Below are 25945 nucleotides of genomic sequence, written 5' to 3'. Positions count from 1 at the left end.
TTTAAATGTCAACACGTCAAACATCACATGCAATAAAAATATCGCTTCTCACATGAGGGATGTTGAAGCCTGATTTCTATTGTCATTAGGATGTTAATTTTTTTTATAATCTCAGAAACCTGGTTGTACGACTTGACAATGTTAGTTTAGTACAAAATTTGGTAGTTTCATTTTTGGCACAACTGTAATGAGTGAAACAGATCTGCCTGTATAGATTAAGTGAAACACTGATCGCAGAAAATTTGAACTACTAATAACCATTTTGACAGTTTCTTTAATTTTCACACTAATGTACAGACAAAACTTACATGCAGGGGTGACATAACACGTATGGACGTACAGACATGGCACTCATATACAAACATGACCACATACTGACACATCACATCTACCTGTGCTGTACATACCAATCATGTGAAATATGTTGTAGATGTAAATGTAGACTGTCACTGAGGATGACATTTTGCTTTATTTTTTATTCTGTAAAGCAAAACACCTTTTCTTATTCCTGTGCTAAAACTTTCCTGGAAAGCTAAGTATTTATAGCTTTACAAACACACTGTACTGTCTACAAAATGCGGTATTTTTTGTTGACAAATACAGGATTTCAGCTGTCAACAACAGCATTCAATGGACAGTTCACATATATAGGATGTGTCCACAAATTGAGTGATGCCAAGCCAGGGAGTCTGCATGACATGACTTTGTGGGAAAAGGAATAAATGTATTTTCCCAAACAAAAAATACAACTCCTCAAATGCCAAAAGTTACAGCTTAAGGAGCTTTAAGACACATGCACCAAAGACACAACTATATACATGTTGCATATATACACACATATGCATTTTGGAAACAGACTGATTTACTGCACGGACATGTACAACCAACTTCACAGGCTAGCATCTGAAAAATCATTGAGTATGTCCAACACTCTCTCTCTCTCTCTCTCTCTCAGAAAATACTAGCCAGATTTGTTTCACAGTTACAGTTGACCCAGCCTGCCAATTAGTAAAGATCATCTTTAAACGCGTCGCAATATGGACGTCAACTGTCTGGGCGTTTGTTTCCAAATCAACAATTCCCAACTTCAGACTGTCAGTTCGATAATTACATAGCAAGCCTGTTACCGTATCGTGTGTGCCCTGCACAGACACGATTTTGATCCTTAATTCCTTGAGTCGTCTTTGTCACAGATTTTACCCCTGATATATTCTCATCAATATCTTTTTCTGATGGGTGTGGAAAACGTATATTTACTGAATAGAAGGTGTTTTATGCCAGGTAGGCTATTCTGATATCATCACTTTTATGAACACAGCTGTCACATCATTTTCTGACATCGGATTCATAAGAAAGGTAGGTTAAGTCAAAAGGAAAATTTAAATCATGACCCAGATCAGTACTTTCCAATTCCGGCCAACATCCAACAATTGGAAATAAAATTGAAATAATTTAAATATACATAGGCAGTGATGAAATTCCATTGACCAAATGAAGCAACAAAATTTTTTTCAGTGTTAAATGCAACAACCACTGCCCTTTAAAAATTCATCAACTACATGTACGTTACCATCAAGGTGCCACACCGGCACCTTGTGGGTGACTGACATCATGTTTTACCATGTTATCACATGTGCGATAAGCATGGCAACGGTGTATGGGACTTTAATAACCATCGAGATCTTCTTCCTGCTCCTTGAGGATGAAGCATTTATGGAATAAACCATTATTGGAATATTCCTTGGAATATATTCCTTGGAAGCAATGTGACACAATCAGGATAATACTGGTAGTTGCCCCCTGGTGTCAGTGTTTTGAATCTCTTCAAATACTGACAATAACCAGGCATTTTCAACTCAAATAATCAAAGACTATAGTGCTTTTGAAAAAACTTTCCTTGGTCATAAATGAGGCTTCATTTTAAGAAAGTGTCATCAAAAATACTTTGCATTGCTGCAATCAACTTAGACTGTCCACAATACCTTACTTTTTGTGCCTGCTTTGCCTAAAGTACTGTGACGTACAGTAACCGGTGTGGCAATTATTTATTTTCCCATCCATTGAAAGCCAAAGGCTTGAGGGAAAGTGTTGAAGGCTTGTGCCTAGCACAATATTCAAGGTGTAAGGACTAAATGAAGCATTTACAGCAACAACAGCACAAGCTGCTGTCGACAGTCTATAATTTCTTAACTTCAAGACTCTCGTCCACTGCAACTCGGCCATTTTACAACCTTATTGATTTGCCAATTCCTTGTCATTCTGGAAGATATGTTAGTTGTTGTTGTTGTTGTTGCTGCTGTTGTTGTTGTCATTATTGCTTTTTGAAAGGGGAGGCCAGTACATCTTTCGGAGGACAATGGCTTTCTTTGTAATTCACCAACAGTACTCATTGGTACACCCACAAGGCCAGCCCATACATAACTCAACTTGTAAACAAAACAAAAAATTGTTGACCCAACCCAGATTATGCTGTACTTTTCTTTGTCATTTTTCCCACAAAATATCAATCCAATTGTACATGTAAATTTGTAGTGACGGACTATAAACAAATGATGGTGGCGTTGTTGATAAACTGTTCGAAATACCCCACGTTTTGTCAGTGGCAACAAGGTACTGATTTTATAAAGCAAAATATGAAACAAGAATCATGTTTAAAATTGATAAATCAAAGTTACCTAGTTTGCCATGCTAATTACAATACATAACTGATGAATGAAAATTTATAAACAAACTTACTTTTCGCAAACTAATTTCGGGCTACAGCAAATACATTCAACTCTGACCTTCAACTTGCAAGTCTGACCTTTCAACTTTGTCTTTACCTCTGAAAGTTTTTCACCTGACCGGTTTTTTTTCCCTGATAAAGTATTGCATAGTAAAGACTACGTAAGTAATTGACACACTTTGGATGAAGTGTTTATTTCACCATGAGGATAAATAAGTATAAATACGTTTTAGACTTTTGTTTACAAAATGTGGTCACTCTAAAGTTTTGTGACTATTTGGCAGAAAGAGTAGACTTAAAGGTTTCAAGTTTGGGAACTTGAAGAAGCTGTGTGATATGAGGAGCACCCTTCAGTATACTGCTAACTTGTCTTTGCAGACGATATGCTGCGTCCCATTCCTGGAAGAGAAAAGAGAATCACAAGAAAAATAAAGTTTTTGTTATTTTTTTCAAAACTCTCACACAACATTTCACCAGAAACAAAACCATCATGTACAGTAAGACAGTAGAAATTGTGCACTTCATAAACTTTGTCCATCTTAAAAATATCTACTTCATTAGCATATATTCAAATATATGCAAATTCATGGATATGAACAAAAATTAAGAAAATCCAAGAATCATCATTTTACCCATTATAGAATGAATTATTGATCTTACTAACTGAAACATTTCAATTTAAGACCATTTTATTAGCAGCAAAATCATCAAGTTAGAAAAACAGTCAAAATATCTGCACCTTCAAACACTTTGTCTGCATTAAAATTCACTAATCATTAACATATATTCATGTGAAAGCAAATCTGTTGAAATAACAAGTATATCCTAGAACTGTTTTTGGCTATAACTACCAATTTGTCACAACTCTTGCTGTACTATCTTAACATGATTTATGCCGTACTAGTTCATTGTTCACTTTACACTGCGTACAAAATTCATTTTTGATTTTATTTTTGGTTCTTTTTCCCTACATATGAGAAATATCTGCATTCTTGCTGAAGATGATATTGTCAAAGCCTAGTCAAACACTTCAAGTCAAACCTGCCGCCACTGCCTGCTGTCAACACCTTTGTCTTATCTTTCATGCAAGTGAACACCAAGGAGCTACTTACAAACATAAATATAGCCCTCAATTTGAAAACAATGTTATCAAAATCCATTTCAGGTAAATATCAGCGTTAATTTTACATGGAAATACACAAACACCTGCCCTAACGCTAATCTCATTTGTATACTGTTTGTTTCTAAATGCTTCAGAGTTGCTTCAAATATTGTCTGCACGTTCAAAAGTCCAAAATACAAGAGTAACAAGTACAGGCAGGATAACATTTGCTTGTGAGATTTGACTGTCATGAGACAGCAACCGTGTGAAATCAAAGATTTGGCAATCATTTCTAACGGTAAGAGTTTGGTATTATGGTTTATAATTCAATCAAGCACATTTTTGATGTGGTATTTTTTATTCTTGCATCTAAGAATCTGTCTCTTGCCTAAAATGTTTGTAGCTGCTTCGATTCAATTAGTTTTGAACAATGTTCATGACTTAAATCGGTGTTCGTTCGACCACGTTATTTATGAATCTCACAGTCAAAGTTATATTGAATTTGCCGAACTGAAAGTAAGTAATATAACATTGACAAGCTGTACATGTACTTTCCAGTAATTTTGTTGTGTTTGTAAATTAGAGCTACTCAATCTGCTCCTTATCAAAATGTCACAACCGGGCTGCATGTGTGCAATTGCGTGACATCTTATGCCCATGTCACATCTTGATGATTTAGCCAGCCATGACAATGTATGAAAAATTTGGCAAATATGCTGAGCATGTCAAATATGGTATGGGAAAAAGCTTTGTATAAGTTAAGAACACCTTGAAGTACACTGGCATACGTCATAGTACGGCAAGGTCAACAAAAAGTTTTGTGCATGCACAAAACATTTCGATGTATGTCAGCGTATATATGTCCCGCACGTGTGGGCGATAAGTTGTAGGTATAGGTTATGCGCTCGTTGACGCACATTCACACGTTACTTAATTGTAAGTTACCCATAAGTAAAATTGCGTCGAGATACTTGTCTAGCGTACCCAAAACATATTTTTAACCTATGAGTATGTTATGAATACACTATATATACACCCAAAGTTGTCAGTTCAGCAAACCAGCGTTTTAGAGAAATCTTGATACGTGAGAGTACGCTTGCTAAATCGTCAAGGTATGACATGGGCCCTAGACACTGAATTTCATTCTGCACTTGATTTCACTTGTCAATAAGGCCACTGTATGTCATACTCAATTAAATGTGTTGGCAACGGTAATGCATCACCATTAGACGCCTTTAATAAAATTATTTTTCTCTTTAAGTATCAACAGGTTATAGGTAAAAGCTCTGCATGCATACAGTGGCAATACAGGAACTACACATGGTGTCTGGATTGAGAAGTTGCCAACACATTGTCAGGTGTAATTATCATCTAAGCATTAATATCAGTCGACCACAAACGAATCAACTCTGCAAAAGTTGAAACATTGTCCGGAAGGAGGCAAGATGCAGGCAAAGCGATACTACGCATCCACACACATCCAGTTAAACTCATGTCCAGAATGCATCCTCCAGATGATATACATGTAGTTACACCTGACAGTGTTGTATGTCTAGTTCCTGTATCGCCGATGGTTCAAAACAAAAAACTGTCATTCATAATGTTAATTGGATATTGCACATTTATCATGAATAATGCATGAGATTATCATGAGTATGTAAGTACGAAGCTGCAGGCATGCATGAAGTTGTTATGTTGCCCCCATCAACTACGATGTTTTCTGGTATGTATGTGATGTATTCCCTGAAATATGGCAAGTGTTTTGTAGCCATGGGATGGAAATTATCAGAAAACAATGAACTTAGGTGAAAAAGGTTTGATGATAATTTCATGAAGCAGATTGTGGTGAGTACAACATGATATAATGAGACTTATCTTTTGAGGTGAAGTTTTTATGGAACTGATCAAAAGTGTAATTTTTCAAATTTATTATGAAGGAGGAAAACATGAATTATTTTACAGGGGTAAGAGGGACTGTTGGTTACTATCTTTTGGAGTTGAGATACCATTAGCAATGGCTTAATTAGTTCACCATAAGTTTGGTTCAGACAAACCTTTCAAGAAAACGCTGTCGTAGAATTTCACAGTTTCTGGGGCCAACATGCAAACTTCCATGGTTTGGCTTACGTGGCTGTGATGATCACTCACATGCATTTTGTCAGAACCGGGAGTCCAGCCGACCTTTTTGATCTTCTGTGCCGGAAATTTGACAGCCTGAACATTTTGACTGTCTAGCAAATCAAACACCGGTACAGGTTCCTGGGCCTGGGACCGGATTGATTTGATAGTTGGCGGTGGTTTTGTAATTATGGCCAGGGAATCTGAATGAAGCGTGTAGAACATAAAGCCAATAAGAAGCTGCAACTAAAATGACTTATTTCAGGCATTACATGAGCCATGCATTTGCATTTTTGAGACAATTATGTCACATACCCTCTCTATTCTTTATTCTGTAAAAACACAAAAAATAAAATTTCATATTTCCTTCTTAATAACAAGCACACTAGCCAAACGGTAATTAATTTAGAGATAAACAAAATCTATGTGTACGTGAACATATATATATATATATATATATATATATATATATATATATATATATATATATAATATATATATATATATATATATATATATATATATATAATATATATATATATATATATATACACACACATACATAGAGGGCAAGTCGACAGTTACTTTGCGATTTTGTTTTGCTTGTTTTGTGTTGCTTGCTTTTAATATGTTCTGTTGGTGATATTGAATGAATAATAAGTGCAGTTTGCTTTGAATGAAGATCAAACAATTACTGAAGCACGTACATGACCATGATATATCGTACACATGACCTAGTAACACTCACTTGGATCGGGCTTCATTCTGACCGTCCTCGGAGTTACCACGGCAATGGGCTTTTCCCTCTTCACGACTTGGAAAACCCCTGCTGACTTCGCTCGATTGGAGGAGCCGTCCTCCCTGCCGGACGAGAATGCCGGTAGGGATCTCTTGGGCAGTACGATGGGCGTCTTCCTGGTCAACCCTTGACCTTGGCTGTGTTTCCTCTCCCACTGGCTCATCCTGCGCTGTAAGATCTGCTGCTGTTGTCTCTGCCAGTCTTGTTGCTGGATCAGTCTCTGCTGCTGTTGCTTTCGCTGATTTTCTTGCTAAAAAAAGAGGTGAAACAAGCCTTTTGTCGTCCAAATGTGTCCAAATACTAAGTTGAAACGTCACATTGATATGCAAATAGAATTCTTAATGGCTTGCTATCAACTGTATGAATAGGTATCTGGGGTTTTTATTGTATTAGACAATTAAATGTATCTGTTAACAATGGTGTTTGAAATCAGTTTTACTGTTTTCAAGAGTTTATTGGCAAGTGTAAATCTTGATTGTTGTGTTCTCAACATCACATATGATGCATTAATTCTTCAACGCTGCTTTTCAGAACGTGGCAACTGTAATTTCGGCCAATGAGAGACTGGTAAATAAGAAAACTTTCAAATTTTAGCCAATAAGGAAAGATCTGACATGCAGACTTGTCACATGATTGGTCACTCACTTGATGAAGCAACACCAGCTGTCTCTTCTGTCTGGTCTCTTCTTCCTTGATCATGGAATAAATCCGGACTTGGACACTGTTCTTGATTCTCTCCCTTGGAAAATTCTCCTTCTTGTACTTTCCGAAATCCTTCTCTGGCGACGCTGCTCTGTTTTTCGCTGATGAGCATGTATGTTTACCTGATGATCAGCGATACAAGAAGATACAAAAGAAAACATGCGTCATAAATATTAAAGACCTTTCCATTAGATTCACATAACCACTGTTTTTGTTACAGACAGCACCTCGTTAAATTTTACTTAGGTCCCCTGGTCGTGTTATCAGGGTGCCCCCAAGTATATCGATAAAATTACATAAGGAGAAAAAAGAATTGGTACCATGGTGCATTTACCTGTCTTCCAAAATCTTAGCGAAAACACAGTACATTTCTTGACTTCAATATTTTTTATCACATGCAAAGGACCTGATTCAGCATAAAATGTATTTATTGATGCTTGCAGCTAAGTGCATGCAAGCAAGATACGAAAGTGTGATTGAACGCTCATATGACCAAAATTAAACCTCCATAAGCTGTATCTTTTGGCTATTTTTTCAGAACTTTTGTTTTGTGGTTTCCCTACACTTTCTGCATTGAATCCCTAAACTGTAATTTAATGCCAAGTATTTAGCATATCAACACAACCTATATGAGTATAATCTACATTATTATCGTTGAAAATTGTATTCAAGTCTGGACTAGAATTCATTTGTAAATAATAAACAATGATCACTACATACATACATGTTGAACTTGACAAAAAGAATACTCGAAATTTCGGCATGACAAACAGATCAGGGTCAGACATGGTAGTTGATATACAGAAGCCGAATACTGAAAAACTTGCCACAAGTTACAGCTTATGTCCCTTTAAGACAAATAACTTTTTTAGACAATTTTTATTTATCACATTTGAAACGCTTTGGATCAAAATTTGATGAAATTTTTTTAAAATTTACCTTACAGACAAGATGCAAAGAATAACGGTTTAGCAATTTTCAAGCAAAATACATGTGATGTCTTTAAATAAAGAAAGTCAAATGCAACACTAACATATTTTCTGCGACAACCAGGCAAGAAAACCAAAACTGTATGCTTAATGGGTGAGCAGACGTAACTATTTTATGATTTTTCACTTTTTCTATTTTGCATGTCAATTGTACTTTTTTTTGTGGTTCTATAAAACCATGTTGCAACACCAACTTTTAAGCATGTAAACACAGCATCTATACATGTAAAATGTGTAAAATGCTTAATTACAGATTAAGAATTCCAGTCCAGACCAGATTAACAATAGCAATGCAGTCTACACATGTACAGGCTGAGTTGATAAGCTCAACACCATGTATTGCAGCATGTTTTGTGAATTAGAAAGAGAAACTGCAGTTACATACAAAAAACAAACAAGTAAAAAAATCATTAGAAAAATATAGCTAGTATAGTGGCCCTTAAGTCCTTTCAGCCCCATTTGCATGTACATTGGTCCAACCTTCCTATTAAAGACAATAGGATATTACCAAGGTCTAAGGGTGAAAACTTCAAATCTACATTAGAAGACCAACCTGTGTACTTTTCCATCTTCACATCCTTAACAGTTGGTGTTTCACGCTTTTTCACGCTGACAACCGGAATACTCTTTTTCGCGGAGTTTCCAGTTGGCAGCTTCAAAGTTTTCTCGAGGTGGTTCTGCCAGGAACTGGCGTTGGGTGTTTCAGGTCGACTGGGGTTTGTGGGAGTGCTGGAGTAAAGTCTGCCAACAGGACAAATCACACTCTATTAGGATGTTTTGTAAGGAAATACGATGCTGCTGCCACTGGGGTGAAAATCATTTATTGTAGGATTCACCCCTGGGGCAGAGATTTACACAAATTTTTACAACACTCTGCTGGTATGCTGCATGTGAGCACTCACCTGTTGAGTAATGAAAGTTTGAACCGGTGTTTTGGGTAACATTTTCACTATCTTGTTTTTGAGAAAATCACAAATTTTATCACAAATCACAATTTGGGATGGATATAGCCATTTCAAACTCAGCTAAGTTCATGTAATTTGGTTCTGGTACAAATATCTGCATAGTCGCCATAGACTTTTATAATAGATTTTGAACAAGAATGGGTGAACTTTTCCTTGCGGGAAGTTCAAGCAATAAACTTTCACTCAGTTTTGAGACAGTTTTGCTGTATGCACATATTTACCCCTATTTCCTTGAATGAAGGTCTAACCACCCCATAGGAAACAATGGGATGTCCCAAAGTTTCATGTTCTGAGGTAAGAAAGGTTTCAGGGAAAACAGACAAACACACTGTCAAACTGCATCATCTGATCGTCATTTCCCAAACCAGACTTTAACCCCAGAGTTCACTGCTTCACAGAACTCAATAAGAGAAATACAATCACGGCTGATGTTCCACTCAGAAGCTGGGGTTAAAGAGTGTCAACTCCAGACAATCTAAGAATCTGTAAAAAGTTTTAGTCAGGCAAATCTCAATTATGATACAATTGGATTGAAGAAAAACACTGTAATTAAAAGTAATTGCAATAATTTTTAGTCTTATTTCAATCTTTTTGATGACAATTTCCACTTTGAAAGGTGGATTTTCAAAATCCATATTTTGTTCCTCTTCACACAGTTTTATGTTTGTAAATTGGCAATGACAAAAATAGCTGGCACTTTTTTCTAGAATATCAAGGAAATAATAGTGTGACATCTGACAAACCTGATACCATCTTCAGGCACTGACTGGTGCACCCTTCCCCTCGTATGGGCGTTCTCCCAGCATGCAACCGTCTCATGTCAGGTCGTGGGCTGTAAACGCTTCCTTGGAAAGTCCTGCTTTGTCTGTGACCTTTCTCCTTTAAACTTTCCCTGACGGCTGGTTCCGGTATGGTCGTTGTCCTTGTCACGTTGTACTGTTGTTTCCATGGTGTCGGCTTGGGAGCACTCCGTGTGCTGCATTTGCTCTGCGCTGATTTTTGACTCTGTCGGCTTGGAAACAAGTCCCTCGAGGCAGGCGATACGGGAGTCTGAAAAGCCTTTGCTGGTGTTTCGATGACAGGCGAGGTCGGGATGGAACAATCAAATTCCGTCTCCATCTGAGTCTGTTGCACCCATTTGACAATTCTATTTTCCTTTCCAGAGTCAGAGCCGTACTCTGACGAAACATCTTTCAAATTATTATTTATGACTTTTTCTTCATCTTTCATTTCATCATTATTATTAAGATCATCACTGTCTCTCCTGACATTTTTATCTAGATCAGCCTCCGTAATATTCACTGCATCTTCATTTGTGTCAATTGCATTTGCCTCACTCCCGCAATCATTCCCAGAATCCTCTGCTTCAGCCTTCCCAGCATCCTTTGTGTCTTTCTCATCATTCTCCTGGACATCATTATCACAGTCTTCAGATCTTAGTATTTCCTCAAGAAATTCAGTTTTTTTCTCCGCTGCCTTGCTGGCTTGTTTTGTCTTGGCCTTGTCTTCCGCATGCACATACCTTTTGTAAACTTCTTCAAAATGGCTGCTCCGGGCACTTTCAGACCGTGATGTTCCACATGGACTAAGCGAGCCACTCGGAAAGTTCGTATTCACTACAGTTCTTGTCTTGAAGCCTTCAGTAAGAAAAGTCTCCATGTTTATAATGCTTAGTTTTGGTACTTCCTCTTCCTTCTTGCCTGATTTGTCTTTGTCTGTATCACAGTTCCTGATTGGTTCACCGGTGTCCTCTGCTGCCTCTGCATTGGCCGATTTTGTATCTTCATTGTGTTCTGTCACGCGATTGGATGGTGATGAAAGAGACGAGTACGGTGATTGGCTTGTTCCAGGCCTTGTTCTGCCACTTACACTGCTTGCTGTCCGAGTGTGTCCACTCTGTTTAGTACTCTGTCAATGGTGTATGCAAAAAATTAGGAGGTAACATTTGTGTTGGTTTATAAACCATAAGCACCGTTCCTAATTAGCAATCTTCAGTACAAAAAGAGACATTGAACTTTTATATTAGGAAATGGAAAATACCATGTATAAGAGTATCTTTTGAAACTAGAGTACTTCATACTAATAACAGACGCACTATATTCTCTCATTTATATGCAACAAATGGCATCATTGGTACACAAATTAACCACAGAACATATATATGAAGAATACTACACACATAAAGTGTCTTGTACTATTTAGCATTTACCTAGGGAGTGATTATTATTACACTTGGGGATGGACAGCACCTAGAGAAAACACTTTTAGCTCATATCATGAGGCTTATGTATACCACCACTCTACAATAATGTACCTCCTAATGATGCAAGATATACAATTTAGTTTTGACTGTGACAGCGAGCACCGCAATTCAGGAACAATGAAACACTCATTTACCAATCTACCTGATTGATTACTATCAATTTCCAGGTTGGTTGACTTTTCTGGATCCTCAAAGCTATAACAACCAGATGATGTCTGGAACAACACTGATCAGAGCTGGCAGTCACGGTAACAATCGATCAATAGCTAATTCACATTCCCATAATGCAATAGCTGCATTTCAATCACACCATTGACAAGTCAACATATGCGCTGAATTTGAAATTAAAGTTTTGATATAATGAACTAACTTACAGGAAAACATTATCAACGGATATAATATAAACTGACGATTCGATTTTAGTCGTTCTTTCTTTTTTAAATGAAGATACTTACGCTTGAATATGATGAGGCAGATGATGACTTTCTTCTGATTCTGTCAATGAGAGTAACGAAAACATGCAAAAGAAATTTACAATATACAAAAGCACATTCAAATTTAACAATGCATCCTCCTTGCAAATACACCTTTCAAAGCTATGTTCAGAACAGCAACACATATAAGCAAGAACTTCTGACAAATGACACTTGACTTGCATATCACTTGAAATATTCTGAAAAAATCCACTTATTGCTATCATATTCAAAATATCCGCATATTTTAGAAATTTAGTTTCTAATCCATTTTTTACATTCAAGTTGTATTACATGACTAAATATTCATAACCATAACCATAAATTTGTTTCATTGTGCTCATTTAAATCATTTTGCGAGTTGGATGGAAATCAGAGAAAAAATGTCTCATGCCTCATATGAAGAAACTTTGAACGGTTCAAATTAAGGCAGAAATGTGGCAGTTTTTTTTGACACTCTTATTTTCACAACACTTTCTTGATTCGCTACTTGTGTAGACTCAATTTGATGCCTGTGAAATATGAGACATTTTCCACTTCTTGTTTTTTGTGGAAATTGAAAATTGAAGATTTCTCCAAGAGTTAATACAGGGTATGGCAGCCATTTTGAATTTCAAATATTGGTAAATTACATAGGTCATTTATTCACTAATCCAAACTTTGCAGAGCGACCACTACTGTTTATTTTTCATTACAAAAGAGAATGGTTTAAGGTGGAGCTGCATGTTGCCAACACAGGTTTTTTCAAAGCAATATTTCTGATCAAAGATGACAAGAAAACCTCCTCATACTATATATTTTCAAAAAAAAACAGAGAATCAAAAGTTTAGTATGGTAGCAGTAGTTTACTCAAAGGATGAAGTGGGTGTATATTAGGGGTAAAAAACCTTAAGTTTGATATTAATGATAAAAAATTAATTTAAGTCAAAAACTTGATGCTATTTTCTGTAATATATTTCACTTGAAAGAAGAGTATATGTAGAAAAAAACGACTATTTTATTTTGCAATATCTATCCTCATTCTAAAATGGCAAGGGTTGAAAGACTGACACTCAAAAACAGTGATTAAAATCATGATTAGCCAAATTGAAATGCCTCTTATTCAAAATATAAGAACTTTATTGCCAAACAAAATAGTATTTTTTTATATAGCATTTAAAGAACATAATGTGAAAATTTCAAAAATTTGACCCAGCCAGAGTGGAGTTAAATTCTTTGGAAAATTTCAAATTGGGAGGATAAAGAAGCCAAAAAATTGGGTGATTTGCATACATTTGCATAAATTAACACTTCTGTATCATGCAACTTACAACTGCTTGACAAGCTAAAAGGTGAACCCAACCAATATTTTAATCTTGGGTTGACAAATCAATTAAAATTAAATGAATATTTGCAAAAAAGTGAATTTTTGAGCAAAATACACGGTGTTGGGTGCAGCGCCCCCTCAAACTCTTCTCAAGTTTAAAACCTCTGTGTAAACCTATATGCAAATTTCCTTAGCGAGTCATAAAGAGATTTTACTCATGCAAACCTCATGCAAATTTTAATATAAAATAATTACTGCAAAAAAAATTCTTATTTTTATCATTAAAGAGAATGCTCCTTGAAAGTGAAAGACTTAAACTTCGACTCAAACTTCCTCCAGTGAAACTTTCAACCATTCTCCAACCAAATCAAGAATAAAAATCAGGGGTCAACCATGTAATGTTGGGTACTACAGAATGGAATTACTCAACATTTACCAAAATCTGAAATTCAAAAGGGCTCCAATCTGTGTGTTAACTCTGTCAGGAAAAATAACATTTTCGATTTTCGAAAAACTTAGGTTGTAAAATTTTCTCTTTCCCAAGAGCTTTAAAATGAAAGCCTACAAGCAGTAGATCAGAAAAAATTGTGAAATATTGAGAGTCAAAATATCTGTTCCTGAAGTGCATTACCTTTAACAATGAAGTTTACTATGCTAATTCAGCATTTTTCAAATGTCAAAAGCTGACTTGTTGCTAAGCTACTCTAATTACCTAAATATTCCCTTTCCATATTTGGGATTATCTGGCTTCACAGCTGACAGTTCAAAATCTACGTAAAACTTTCCGCGTTTGCCTCTTCTAAAATGCAAAACATTAATATAATTAATCGAGCTATTAACATATTCATTAATCGAATTATTAACAGATTCCTTAACAAACAATGCAAAATGACTTAAAAGATAAAATTTCCCTAACACCATATTGCCTTTCTTTCACTGAGGTATGATTAAAGTAAAGGAATTTCTATAGCAGCCAATCACACACTTTCAGTTGAGGGCCATGCAAGACAAGCTTTGTATTTAAAAGTGTACAAGCACTGACATATTCAACATTGACAAGTACATGTGGCAGACATGCATCTTTTACCATATATGGATATTGCTGACACCTTTTACTATATGTGGATATTTCTTACATCCATTTTTACCATATTTGGATTTATGCAAATTGGCTATGATAGAGTAACTTTCGTGACTTTGAGCATTCACATATAGTTATCTTTGGATACAGCCTGTGAGACACATTACCTTGCAATGAATGATATTGATAATAGGGTTTTTTCAGCACATAATTAAACAATATTGTCAACAAGACCACCACTGAATCCCCTGTAACTTTAAATTGGATTTATGAACTTCCAATCATATGAAAAATTTGTTAATTTTGTTTTCCTTTTCAGTCAAACAAAAGAGTATTCCTGAGTGGCATATCAAATTAGCTCAGAGGGAACACAGATGATCATCACCGTCATCAGAATCCTTTGTGATCACTTTTTTAATCAACAAACACAACAAATAAACAAAGCTACACTGATAAACTAGAGATTCTGTTTACCTGTAGTCAGGATCGTAGAGGCTTGGTTTTGTCAACATGACAGGTGTTGGCGCTTTTTGCTTCATGGAATCTGTAAAGCCCCAAAAGTAAAGTATTTTTTAACCTTTCAACCAACATGGTTTGGCCCAATACCATATGAAGTTTATTTCTAGATTACGTAACCTACTAGATTTGTATGCACTTGATGAAAACTTTCTGAAAGTCAAATTTCTCAGTAAGAATTGCATTATATTGCATCTTTCTTTTAGTAAAGTAATCTGGGTAGACAACGTGCTATTTTTTGGAAAATTTTGCCATTTTGGTCTTTTTTCATTTCGTTCAGTTCAAAATTCTGCACTGGCGATATAAATGTGATCAAAATATATACATTGTGTTTCGATGATTGCAGAGAATGGTTTACATTAAAATTTCAAATTTCCAATGTACAGTGCTCAGCAAATACAATCATATTACTGCGTAAGAAGTCGAAAACAAACAATTAACCTAGCACTCAAACTAATTGGTCAATAAATCAATTATTACTTAATCAATTACCCACCTTTACCATCCTCCTCTGAAGTTTTTCCGTTGTTTTTCCCATCATTTTTTGCCTTTTCCTTATCCTTGTCTTTTAAATACAGTCTCTTGTATTCTTTCTTCGCTGTGTGGTCGATATCCCACAATCCTTTGCACTTGAGATGTTCATCCATCAGTAAATTGTACATGGCGCTGACATCGTCACACCGATACTGGTGAACGTTGGACTCGATACGGTCTATGGGGACCTTCAAGAGCTCAGACATTCTATCAGTTATCTTGAAAAAAAAAAACAGAACAAAAAACAAAATGTCATAGTGCAAAAAACAACTGGGCATATTTTTCATCAGTAGGCCACTTAAGTCAACGTAAGTAAAATCTTTGTTTTACATTTCAAAATTTTTGAATGATAGGTGTGTAAACAACCACATAAAATTGACAGCAAATGTGGTAGTTTTCTCCTATGACATGCACATTTCTGTAACAATTTTACACACAGTAAGTATATATGTGTATTTATGAAGACAAGATTAAAACACACTTTCATTTGTAGCTGTCTATCATTTTCTATTCTCTATTGTGCACTAAATTTGATGCTTGTCTGCTACATGTACTTATTGTTTTAGGAAGCTCTGCAAAGAAGCTAGACGGACGCATGCAGTGTCCCTTTGCCGTATCGACAGAGGTCACTGTGCGGTGGAAAGGACCAAACATTGAAGGGCAGTCAGGATTGACAGCATCAGAGAACTCACTGGACACAAAACAGCGTTGCAACATTCAATTTAGCATGGTTCTTGGCAATGGATGTTGAAAAGACGTCACGAATGGGATACTTTAAGGATTGTCCACTCTTTGTTTGACAAGTTATTCTTAACACTCTTTTTCAAAGCCAACATCTGAGTGTCAACTGAATGGCAAAAGTTACTTTTCACATTTTGCAAGATAAATTCATAAATCAGGAAAACTTTGTAGCACTCATTTCATGAAGAGGAAATGAGTCCAAACTCAGATCTTTCACTGTAAGCCTTTCACACCCATTTTCCTATAGATCAGTCCATCCAACCTGTTCAATACAATAGGATTGTACCGTAACTGGTGGAGAAAGGGTACTTTATAATCGTGCACTCAACAAAGTATGAATAATTTTGTTTTAATGATTGAGATTTCTAATTTTTTTTACCTGTTTCTTTGCTTCTCTGTCTTTAGGCGGCGGCTGGTAGGAAAAGAAGCCTTCCTTTCCATTGTCCGTGATCCATGAATGAATCTCAATATCCAGGATCGGTATCCGTAAGTGTGGATTAGGTTCAATGCAGTGATGGAGCAGATCACGGCACTCTGTTGGTGGAAAAAAATGTAAAATCAGATATCAATGGAAAATATTTGATGAAGTTATAGGCAGTTAACCTGTTCACCCCAATTCCATGTGAACACACCCACAATCACCATTGATAACAATGGATTATGGGTCAAACCATGGTGGGGAAGGGGTAAATACGTATTGCTGACCATGATGTGTTTTTATAATATTGTTTATTACTCTTCTCATCGTAGAATCGATTTTTTTTTATATTTCACAAGCTGAATTCATAAAGGCAAGACTTAAAAATATTTACCATACAGAGCTGAAATGCCATGAAAAGTTGCACTTTTTGAAAGGCTAAGCCCGAGTATTTTGAGCCAGGAGTACATGGTATACCACTGATTGAATATCTTGGAGAGTGAAAATATGGAAATGCTTTAATTTTTTTCGATGTATGTCTTAAAACTGGAAGTTGAAAAAATTTGGGCAATTGTACGTACCAGGACTAAGATGTGTCATGTCAGACTCGTGCACAGCAGTGATACCATACTGGATCTGCTGTAACAGCTTCTGTCTGCGTTGAGGCTCTGAGAACGGCGTCGTGAATGGCAGTTTGCCTACAACCATGGCGTACATGTTGATGCCCCTGGACAAAAAAAAAGAAAGAAAAATACAGTGATAGTTTCAAGGAGTTATCTATTCTGTTGGAAGATCAATTCAAGCTAATCGTGAGACAAAACTTGTTTTTAATATTTCTTTCTTAAACCGGTAATGTCTTTAGTGACACGTTTATACATCTAACATTCTTGACAATCCCCGGACAGCCACTCACTCCCAATTTGGATACACTGGTGTACCCTAGAGAATTTGAACTACAAAGAACAAACTCAGGAGTCAAGAATTAACATTTTGGGTCAAATATGCCATCAAAACTCTACATTTCCTACAAAATGGGTTAAAATTGTGCTGGAGGCAGAAACAGGGATCAAAAGCCTATATTTTATCAACATTTCCTTAGTCAAAAGGCTACATGCGGCAAGATGGGGATACATATGATATGTATACCCTTCAAAGACAATGAGTAACCCCCCTCCCTCACACCCTGGGTGCTAATCATCAATATTTGACCCTGAAATTTGTATGGTCCACCATCACAAAATGGAGAACAATAACAATGATTTGTATTCACTTACAGACTCCAAATGTCCACTTCTGATCCATATTTTGTTCCCATGACAAATAATTCCGGGGCAGCATATTCCGGGGAACCACAATGAGTCTGCAGCATGGCATCGCGACGGAAAGTATTGCTTAAACCAAAATCTGATGGAAGTAACAACATTGAGCACTGTCAGAGCAACATTAGCTTTAACTTTAGATGCGTTTTCAAATATTTTTTGTACCGTCTGTATAATACAGTTCTGGATGCCCGTGAAGAGACGTACAAAATAAATAAGTGCAAAATCTAGATTTGGCAGAACTGACAGTTTTCAAAAGTAACATACCGAAAATTTTACTGCTGGGTGTGAGCATTACAAAGACAGTGCTTTCAAAAATCGTACAGACATCACAAAAGTGGGATTCTAAAGTTCTTGTATGAAATTTGAATACTGCTCTGCGGTTTAGAGTCTGTAAAGATGTCATTATCCAGCAAAATATGCATTCTCTGCAAATTTTCAAAGCAAAATCCCAGGTATTCTGAAAGAATTCAATTCACAAAAGAAGTTTCTTTTGATCAATCAATCTTTGCTTGTCTCATATATTTTACATATATTGATAATATGTCTTCCGGAAATTTCTAACTGTGTCCATGCAGAATACTTGGAACCACTGGACGACATGTCACTCAACCAGAGTACGTACTCTTTCATTCAATTGATCAGATTATATACATACCACTGGTGTATACTGACCGAACGGTTTTGTTACCCTTTCAACGAAAATTATGTATCTTCACGGACAAGGGCACCAAAAAAAATCCATAAAATGCAAAAGAACATACTATTTCTGAACCCTTCGAACACATATTTCCCGCCATCACAACCGGTGCATTTTTTTTGCCAAAAATGTGTCACCATACCCATTCGTTCACTAAGTTTGGCCAGGTCTTCTCCCCCCCCCCCCCCCAAAAAAATTCCAAACTCATTGATATATCTCAGCATAAAGATTTCGGAAAATACCAAATGGTGTTCGAAAGCCGTACAAAATGAGGATAAACAGTTGCACCCCTATCTGAACCGTTTGGATGGTCACTCCCCAACTTCCTAGGCGCGTTATGCTATTGCGCAGCTGCGCAGAAATATCCCTAACCCTAACGGACGTTTCTCGAAAACGGGAATACTTTTGATGTACATTCAAATGAAACCAAGATCTCGGTGCAACCTTTAAATGTATGGAAGCATATCTTTTCTTCCGAATTGTGAACCATTACGACGACATTTATGCTGCTGTATGAACGGACGTGACGTGCGCCATTAATTATATTCCGAGCTACAAACTTAGTGAGTACAAATTTTAATTCAATGCGAATCATTGTTAAAACACCATCAAACACTGATTTCTGCTTGAAAAAATTCCGTCCACCTTACCTACAATTTTCAGGTTTTTCTTCTTTTCATCGAGAATTATATTTTCCATCTTCAGATCCCTGAAAAGAGAGCACAAGTTGTTGCTGTTATTCAATTCAAATACTTGAAGGGCAGTACTGCCAACGACGACGAAACACGGCGATCTTTTGTTTCTACGCATGGATGAGGGCGCCCTTTCTTGTACCGCGTGCGTGATGTTGCATGCAAAAATTCCGTACCTGAAGCTGTACAGGTATGACCATCATATGACGTGTCCTTGGTAAGTGGGCGAGACAATACCGACGGGAAAGGCCTTCTTTTACCTTTCACACACTATCAATAATAAAAGAATGTATTATCTATCAAGAAATGTAACTCTGTCGTTTGCGGTGAGAAATGCAAACAATTACTTTCTTCTCCGGGACTATTTTTAGCATCGTGATGGACATCTTGGCTAATGCGATAGCGCGGATTGTGCGAAACGCCTACTCGTGCTTATAATCTTGCAGCCTCAGAACGGTCTCTGACCATGACACCTTTGTACAGGATAATTCTTGAAAACAAAGAGAGGAATTCAAAACGGCTTTTCGTACTTCCTTCGTTGAAAGCAATTTAGCAGAAGGAAGATATCAACGAACCTAATCATGTTCGTTCGATCATTGACCAGGACACACTCTCTCTCTCTCTCTCTCTCTCTCTCTCTCTCTCTCTCTCTCTCTCTCTCTCTCTCTCTCTCACACACACACACACACACACACACACACACATAGTTTGACAACAGAAACACTTTAAACAACCCATCTTTCATTGAAATTGAGGCGCTTAATTTTGATCATGAAAATGTGAAGGCACGCCCCCAGATATACTCTCTTAACAAAGTACTGCATACACAAGTCCAAGTACACGATATCATTGAAAACGTTTTTCCCTTTGGTTCAAGGCTCGGACAACCAACTCAAAAATACGGTATGGGGCTCCTATTTTCAACCTACAAGTTGGCGTCTCGATTACAGGGACAACAAACATGGATGAATGGTTCCCGAACTTGGCCTTCGCGTACGCAGTGTCCTAATCCGCGGAGGGGAAATAAACAATCTCATTGAGAAACCAGCCGCCATTAATCATCAACGTTTGAAAGTCACGGGGTGTGAAAAATCGCTCTGACTCCGAGTCTCGGATCGCAGCCAAGATACTGTAATTGTGTGTGTACCCGTCCCTTCCCGCTCACCCCACCCATAAATCTGTACACCCCAAGGTCGCGCAGGAGAAAATCATTTAAGGGTAACGGGAGGGCGCTCTGGCCTTTTAACTTGTCAGTACAGGTGCTCTGTACCCTTCTAGCAGTTTAGCTGATATTAGGATTACATTCTTCAAGGATTTGTACTTTCTTTAACCCCGATACAATGTAGCTATTTTTCCTGCCTCACTTTATCAATTACCATCTCGTTGTCAACGGTTCCCTAGGGAGTGTCCTTCATGGAGCTTGAAGGACTGTCCTCTATGGTCCTTTGGCCTGAATCCAACCACGAGAAACGAGAACGTGCTACACGCCAGTAAACATCAACGGTCGCTCGTTTCACGTCTCAAGTGCCACGGACAATCACAAGTATGCTTGGGATAGATTTCTGCGAAGCAAGATGGACACATTCATCATTCTGCTAAATAAATTTAAAGTTTGGATCTGAACTCGGGCTTCAAAAAATGCGCATGCGCCTGGAGTGATGAAACTTACAGCCGGGTTTGTGTCCACGGCGACGGGACGCGGAGTCATGTGTTGTTTCCTAGCAACGCTGTTTCTTGGCGACAGCGCCATCGCATAAGATGGGGTTCCCAACTTCCGCTGAGCTGAGACGGGGTCTACCGGTCTTGTGAGTGTCGAGTATCGGATGTACGCCGTTGGGACGGATCAGGCAGTAACGTAAACTGTAAGGAAATGCCAGGGATTTTTCTGCCGGTACTGCAGCGTGTCGGGCATTGTAACTTTGACAGGCTTTAGCAGCTATTTAAACTGGCGCGCATACTAGTGGGACATGTTCTGTTTTCATGTTGATTCTACAGTCCATCTGAGTCGCGGTTCCGCTCTAGCGATGCATGAAGGCAGAAAGAAACGCAACGGTTGCCGGCAAAGACAAACATTGAAACGGCAGACCAGATGTATCCCCTAATAGCAACGGGCAGTTTTTTTGTTCAATTTCGCATGAGTCTTCCCAGTCAATTGACAAAGAAAGTAAACCAGCAATCTATGCAGACTTCAAAAACAGCCCGAATCGTAAGGTAGAATTGTTACCTTAATTTCTGCCCACAGAAAAGCGGGGTAAACTGAGAAACCCTCCACCCATATATCAAAACTTACAGCAACGCAGCCACCGATTGTTCAAATGAAGACAGGCGTAAACTAGGCAGGTCTTGACACGATAGCCAGCATATTAACAACTTTCGCTTTGTGTTCTCCAAGTACCTTAACATTTTAAACGCCGGCTAAGTCGAAACACTATCTCAGCCTCTTTATTTTACTCCCATCCTAAACATAAATCACCGTGCCCTATGGGCCATGATACTTCGTTCAGTCATTTCCACCTGACCGCTTTTCACCCATGGTCAACCTGTCTCGGAGACCGGGTTTCTGTGTCGCCGACGCTGTTTGTCGCCCTCTCGCGTTGAAGGAAAACTCTTGTTGTCACGACAACTGGATGTCACGCCGGGATGACACGCGAGCTGCTTCCGCCAAAACTACTTCTCGAATATCGAGTGACATATCACTTGCTGTCCCCGCTAACAATTTTCCTCTCTTTCTTACCTCTAAATGGCTTTGCTGTAGATTTTTGAAGACTTTGCAAGTTGGCAAAAAAAATGCCCCAACTGAAGCGCGTCAATGATGGCATTAATTGTTCGTCCTTGGCCGCGGGTGGACTTATCCGGTTTGGCCATGTTCCAAAAACCACGGACAGCAGAATAATCGCACATTCTTACCCTTAATATTGTTTGTTTATATTTTGTAAACAACGGTGGATGTCAGCGAAATGCATCGAAAGTGTTTTCAGGCTAAAGCCATCAGCAGAAGCTACTAATCGTCCGGCTTCTTGGTGGTCCCCAGCCAGGCCGAACTTTTTGTGTGTTATCGGATGCTGGGAAGACGGGACGATCATCTTACGACGGTGGAGGTCGACTTTCTCTCAAGACGTGGCAAGAAGCCTCTGAGACGCCCCCAGACAACAAAAAGCTCGCCTGACAGAGACTGGCCCCGACCCAGAAGCATGAAGGGCCCTTTCAAAGCGGGCACAATGAGAGAAGAATAACAATTTAATGCGTGATGGGGCACAGGTACAATGGCAGAGAATAGAGCTGAGAGGACACCGTAATTGCCAAGCGGGCACGTACGGTGTAATTAATCAACCTGTCTGACAGCTTGGACGACACCTAGAATAAGAAGTTGTCAAGACTTGCTCTTGTTGATGTTTAGTTTTGTTTTGGTTTAATTTCTCTCGTTGGCAAGGAAACCTACACCCAGGAATCTTCTGAGGTTCCCCGCCAATGTTATGCAAAAGACGAGTACAGTAACGCCTTAAGAACATTCGACATTAAGAACATTCGACATTCTTTTACGTAAAGTTTTCAAAATATTACCTTTTAAGAGAGTTTGCAAAGCCTGTCTCCGACGAGGACAAGCAAGAAAAGAGTAACAATGACAATTTTTCAAGGATTTTTAACAGTATAAAAAGGGGGCAAATGCACTTTGCATCTACTAGCAGCGCTCTAACGTTGAATTCTGAGTATCGTAAGTATACTGGCCGATGTCACGAGTTCACTGCAACAGAATGTCTTTAATTTTATGTCCAAAAAGAAGACGGTGGGACCGGAATCGCCTATTTTGCCGCGTGGGGTATTTTGCAAGGAGCGACGCGTGGCGAAGCGTTCTTGTCCGATGACTTGACGGCCAGTTTGCACCCTAGGGTACAGCGTGTCAGCATAATTACTCGGCAGAAATCGATTTATGCCGCAGCGTGAATGTGAAATTCGGTCATACGAGCTGAGATACTGCACTAATCCACAGAAAAAAAAGAGCTTTGTTGTGACACGAGGGTGTGTCCGCCGACAGATCTAAGTCAATATTATTAATTTGGCAATATATCAGTTTTAAAGGGGGTTTTGCTGGGTGCTCGATACGACAACATGAAATCGGAGAATCGGCTTGCGCGCTGACCGGAGTTCGTGACTAACCGTCCGGGGCGTTCATTTGGACCAGCGGTTTACAATTACAGAGGTCTCGTCCATTTGGCAACCGGGTCCAGGACCATTACACCCAAAGGGCAAGTCAGATGATGACCATCTATAGCAACATGCTGTAACGCTCCAAGCATTCGCCAACATTCCTATCTATCGAGTAATGGGGACCCTCTGCCATTCTCACATCCGAAACTTCTTTCAAGATTTCAGAGAGGGGAGCTTCACAAATTTCGTGAAGCCACGGCAAAGAGCGTGTTGGTATCTATTCTTGGTGAACACAACTTTATTTTTCATCTTACAAAAGAAAGCGTTGAATAATAGTTTTTAAAATACACACAACATGAGTTACAGTCCTAGACATGTCTAGCTATGGGCATATACTAAATTCAAGACCCCTGGATCCGATATGTTGGGCCGACTTTATACAGTAAGATCTTTCGTCGCCTACACGGAGGCAAATCCTTGTGAGGGAATGCGGTAAAGCTTTTCTCCGAACAATTGTCGCTGCTGAGGGGGGCTCTTCAAATTGACAGTTGCCTTTCTGTGTGTTGTTCGCCAATTTTACACTTCATGGTTAAGCGTACAGACCGATGAAGCACCCTGAGTGACTGTGAAAACATCTCCGCGAACGACTGATGGGTTTACAGGGGGATAACGTGTCACCGGTATTTTCTGTGTGCGTACACTGACTGGATTAAAATTTGAGGTTACAGGGTCGACTGTCTGAAGTTTTTTTTTCCCCCAAACATTCTTTTTTGTCTGTTACACACGGTTAATGGTGTCAAGTGACATCCTAACCCCTTCAATCGTGCGTTAGATGAGTCGCACCTGCGAACGAGTGGTCACCAACGTACAGTTGGACAGTTCAGGGCTTTGCCCGCTGACACCGTCCAGTGTACGGGCGCCCTCTCGACTCTCCCGGTTCCCACGGTCCGGGGGCCAGCCAACCGTACGGTAACACAGGGCTGCAACCACCTCTTAATCATTCACCCACCATAAATCCGGTCACTCATTCTCCGGTATAATATTTTTGACTGCCACAATAAATAATGAGAATTTAATGGAAACCAAGTGGGGGTCGGCCATCCCTTGGCCGAAACGACCTTTACGGCCGCTTCGGATCGGGGAGCAAAGCGGCCCGAACTCGGCGAGCGGAACCTCTCTCACGCTTGGGTGTGCTGTTGGGAAACTTACCCGAACCGTGACCTCCTAGGGGCAACACTTTCGGCAGATTTTCGTGTTTACTAATAAAACAGAAACTGTTTCTTCCGTAGTTGTGACAACACCAGAATCGCCCAGCGGGCTGTGTGGGAACTCGGACCAAAACCAAACAACCCCTCCGACTTCTCAGGCCAATTAAACCGGACAAAAAAATCCTTGTCGGTCTTCCACGTTGTCTTGAGCCTCGCAAGCAGTAACACGTTAAAAAAAAGAAAACAGTTTGTTTTGGGTGACTAACTTTCCACAGTACAGAAGTGTCAGAGTGGTAAGACCTCGGGCTGTGACAGTTATTTCGCGCAACTTGCGTACAAGATGGCAACCTTCCAAAAGAATTACATTGACATCATTCTTGTAATGGCGTAACAATTATCTTGATCGCTAACTAGGGAACTATTAGTAGCGCACCTTTTTTTCTTAGGGTTCTCTGTATTTGTTAAGTGACTCGAACATTCCATGGCAACCACATGGCAACCACTGTTTGCTGTTGGCTCGATATGCTACACTGTCTGAGGGTATTTATATTTGAGGGAGATCTTGGGCGATTTTACCACCCCATCATATTATGCCATATCATCATATCATATCGTATCACCATATCGTCTCATCTTGTATCACTTTTGTCATGTCACGTACATCACATAACTTATATTGCATCACAGTGTATGACGCATAATACCATACCCCATATCTTACTATTGTCCATCATCAGCGTCATCATCATCATCATCATTATCACCACCACCAACAACAACAACAACAACAACAACAACAACAACAACAACCTTAACAAATAATAACAACTAGGTACCCAAAAAAGAAAATATCATTGCATTGTCACCCTAATCGATAATGATATATTGAACTTTACTAGTCCAGTAACAATGCTACTAGATATTATATGGGCAATGTTACAATCAAGGTAGAACGCGCCTCGAGGACAGATAGTCGAACTCTAAAATTTCTACAATTCTTTTCTGATCTACCGCTAGTGGGGGCGCATTTTAAAGCTCTTGGAGAAGGAAGGACTTTCACCGTCTTAGTCTTTCGTTAATCCAAAATGTAATTCTTCGTCCATAAAGTTAACACAAATGGCGGCCATTTTGAATTTGAAATATAGCAA

The 25945-nt window shown here is 38.6% G+C and overlaps 1 protein-coding gene across 2 annotated transcripts in view; it reads right to left on the bottom strand.

Annotated features, from left to right (window-relative positions):
* Positions 1 to 424: 424 nt before the first annotated feature.
* The window catches only part of LOC139133438 (5'-AMP-activated protein kinase catalytic subunit alpha-1-like), an 89784-nt gene continuing 64263 nt past the window's right edge, over positions 425 to 25945 (bottom strand). The window contains exons 4-15 of one of the 2 annotated variants that reach the window (XM_070700033.1): positions 19402 to 19460; positions 18007 to 18136; positions 17314 to 17459; positions 16694 to 16848; positions 15536 to 15791; positions 14998 to 15067; positions 12119 to 12158; positions 10144 to 11308; positions 8989 to 9176; positions 7390 to 7568; positions 6694 to 6994; positions 425 to 3124 (exon numbers count right to left, since the gene is read on the bottom strand). In XM_070700033.1, coding sequence (XP_070556134.1) covers positions 9091 to 9176; positions 10144 to 11308; positions 12119 to 12158; positions 14998 to 15067; positions 15536 to 15791; positions 16694 to 16848; positions 17314 to 17459; positions 18007 to 18136; positions 19402 to 19460 — 2107 coding nt within the window. In that variant the 3' untranslated portion in view covers positions 425 to 3124; positions 6694 to 6994; positions 7390 to 7568; positions 8989 to 9090. Of the gene's footprint in view, positions 3125 to 6693; positions 6995 to 7389; positions 7569 to 8988; positions 9177 to 10143; positions 11309 to 12118; positions 12159 to 14154; positions 14242 to 14997; positions 15068 to 15535; positions 15792 to 16693; positions 16849 to 17313; positions 17460 to 18006; positions 18137 to 19401; positions 19461 to 25945 lie in introns of those variants that run through there. The other variant, XM_070700032.1, reaches the window with a different exon arrangement.

Source organism: Ptychodera flava, chromosome 5, assembly GCF_041260155.1.
Source record: "Ptychodera flava strain L36383 chromosome 5, AS_Pfla_20210202, whole genome shotgun sequence".
Lineage (NCBI taxonomy): Eukaryota > Metazoa > Hemichordata > Enteropneusta > Ptychoderidae > Ptychodera > Ptychodera flava.
Note: the sequence above shows the minus strand (reverse complement) of the source record. Positions and strands in the feature narration are given on the sequence as shown.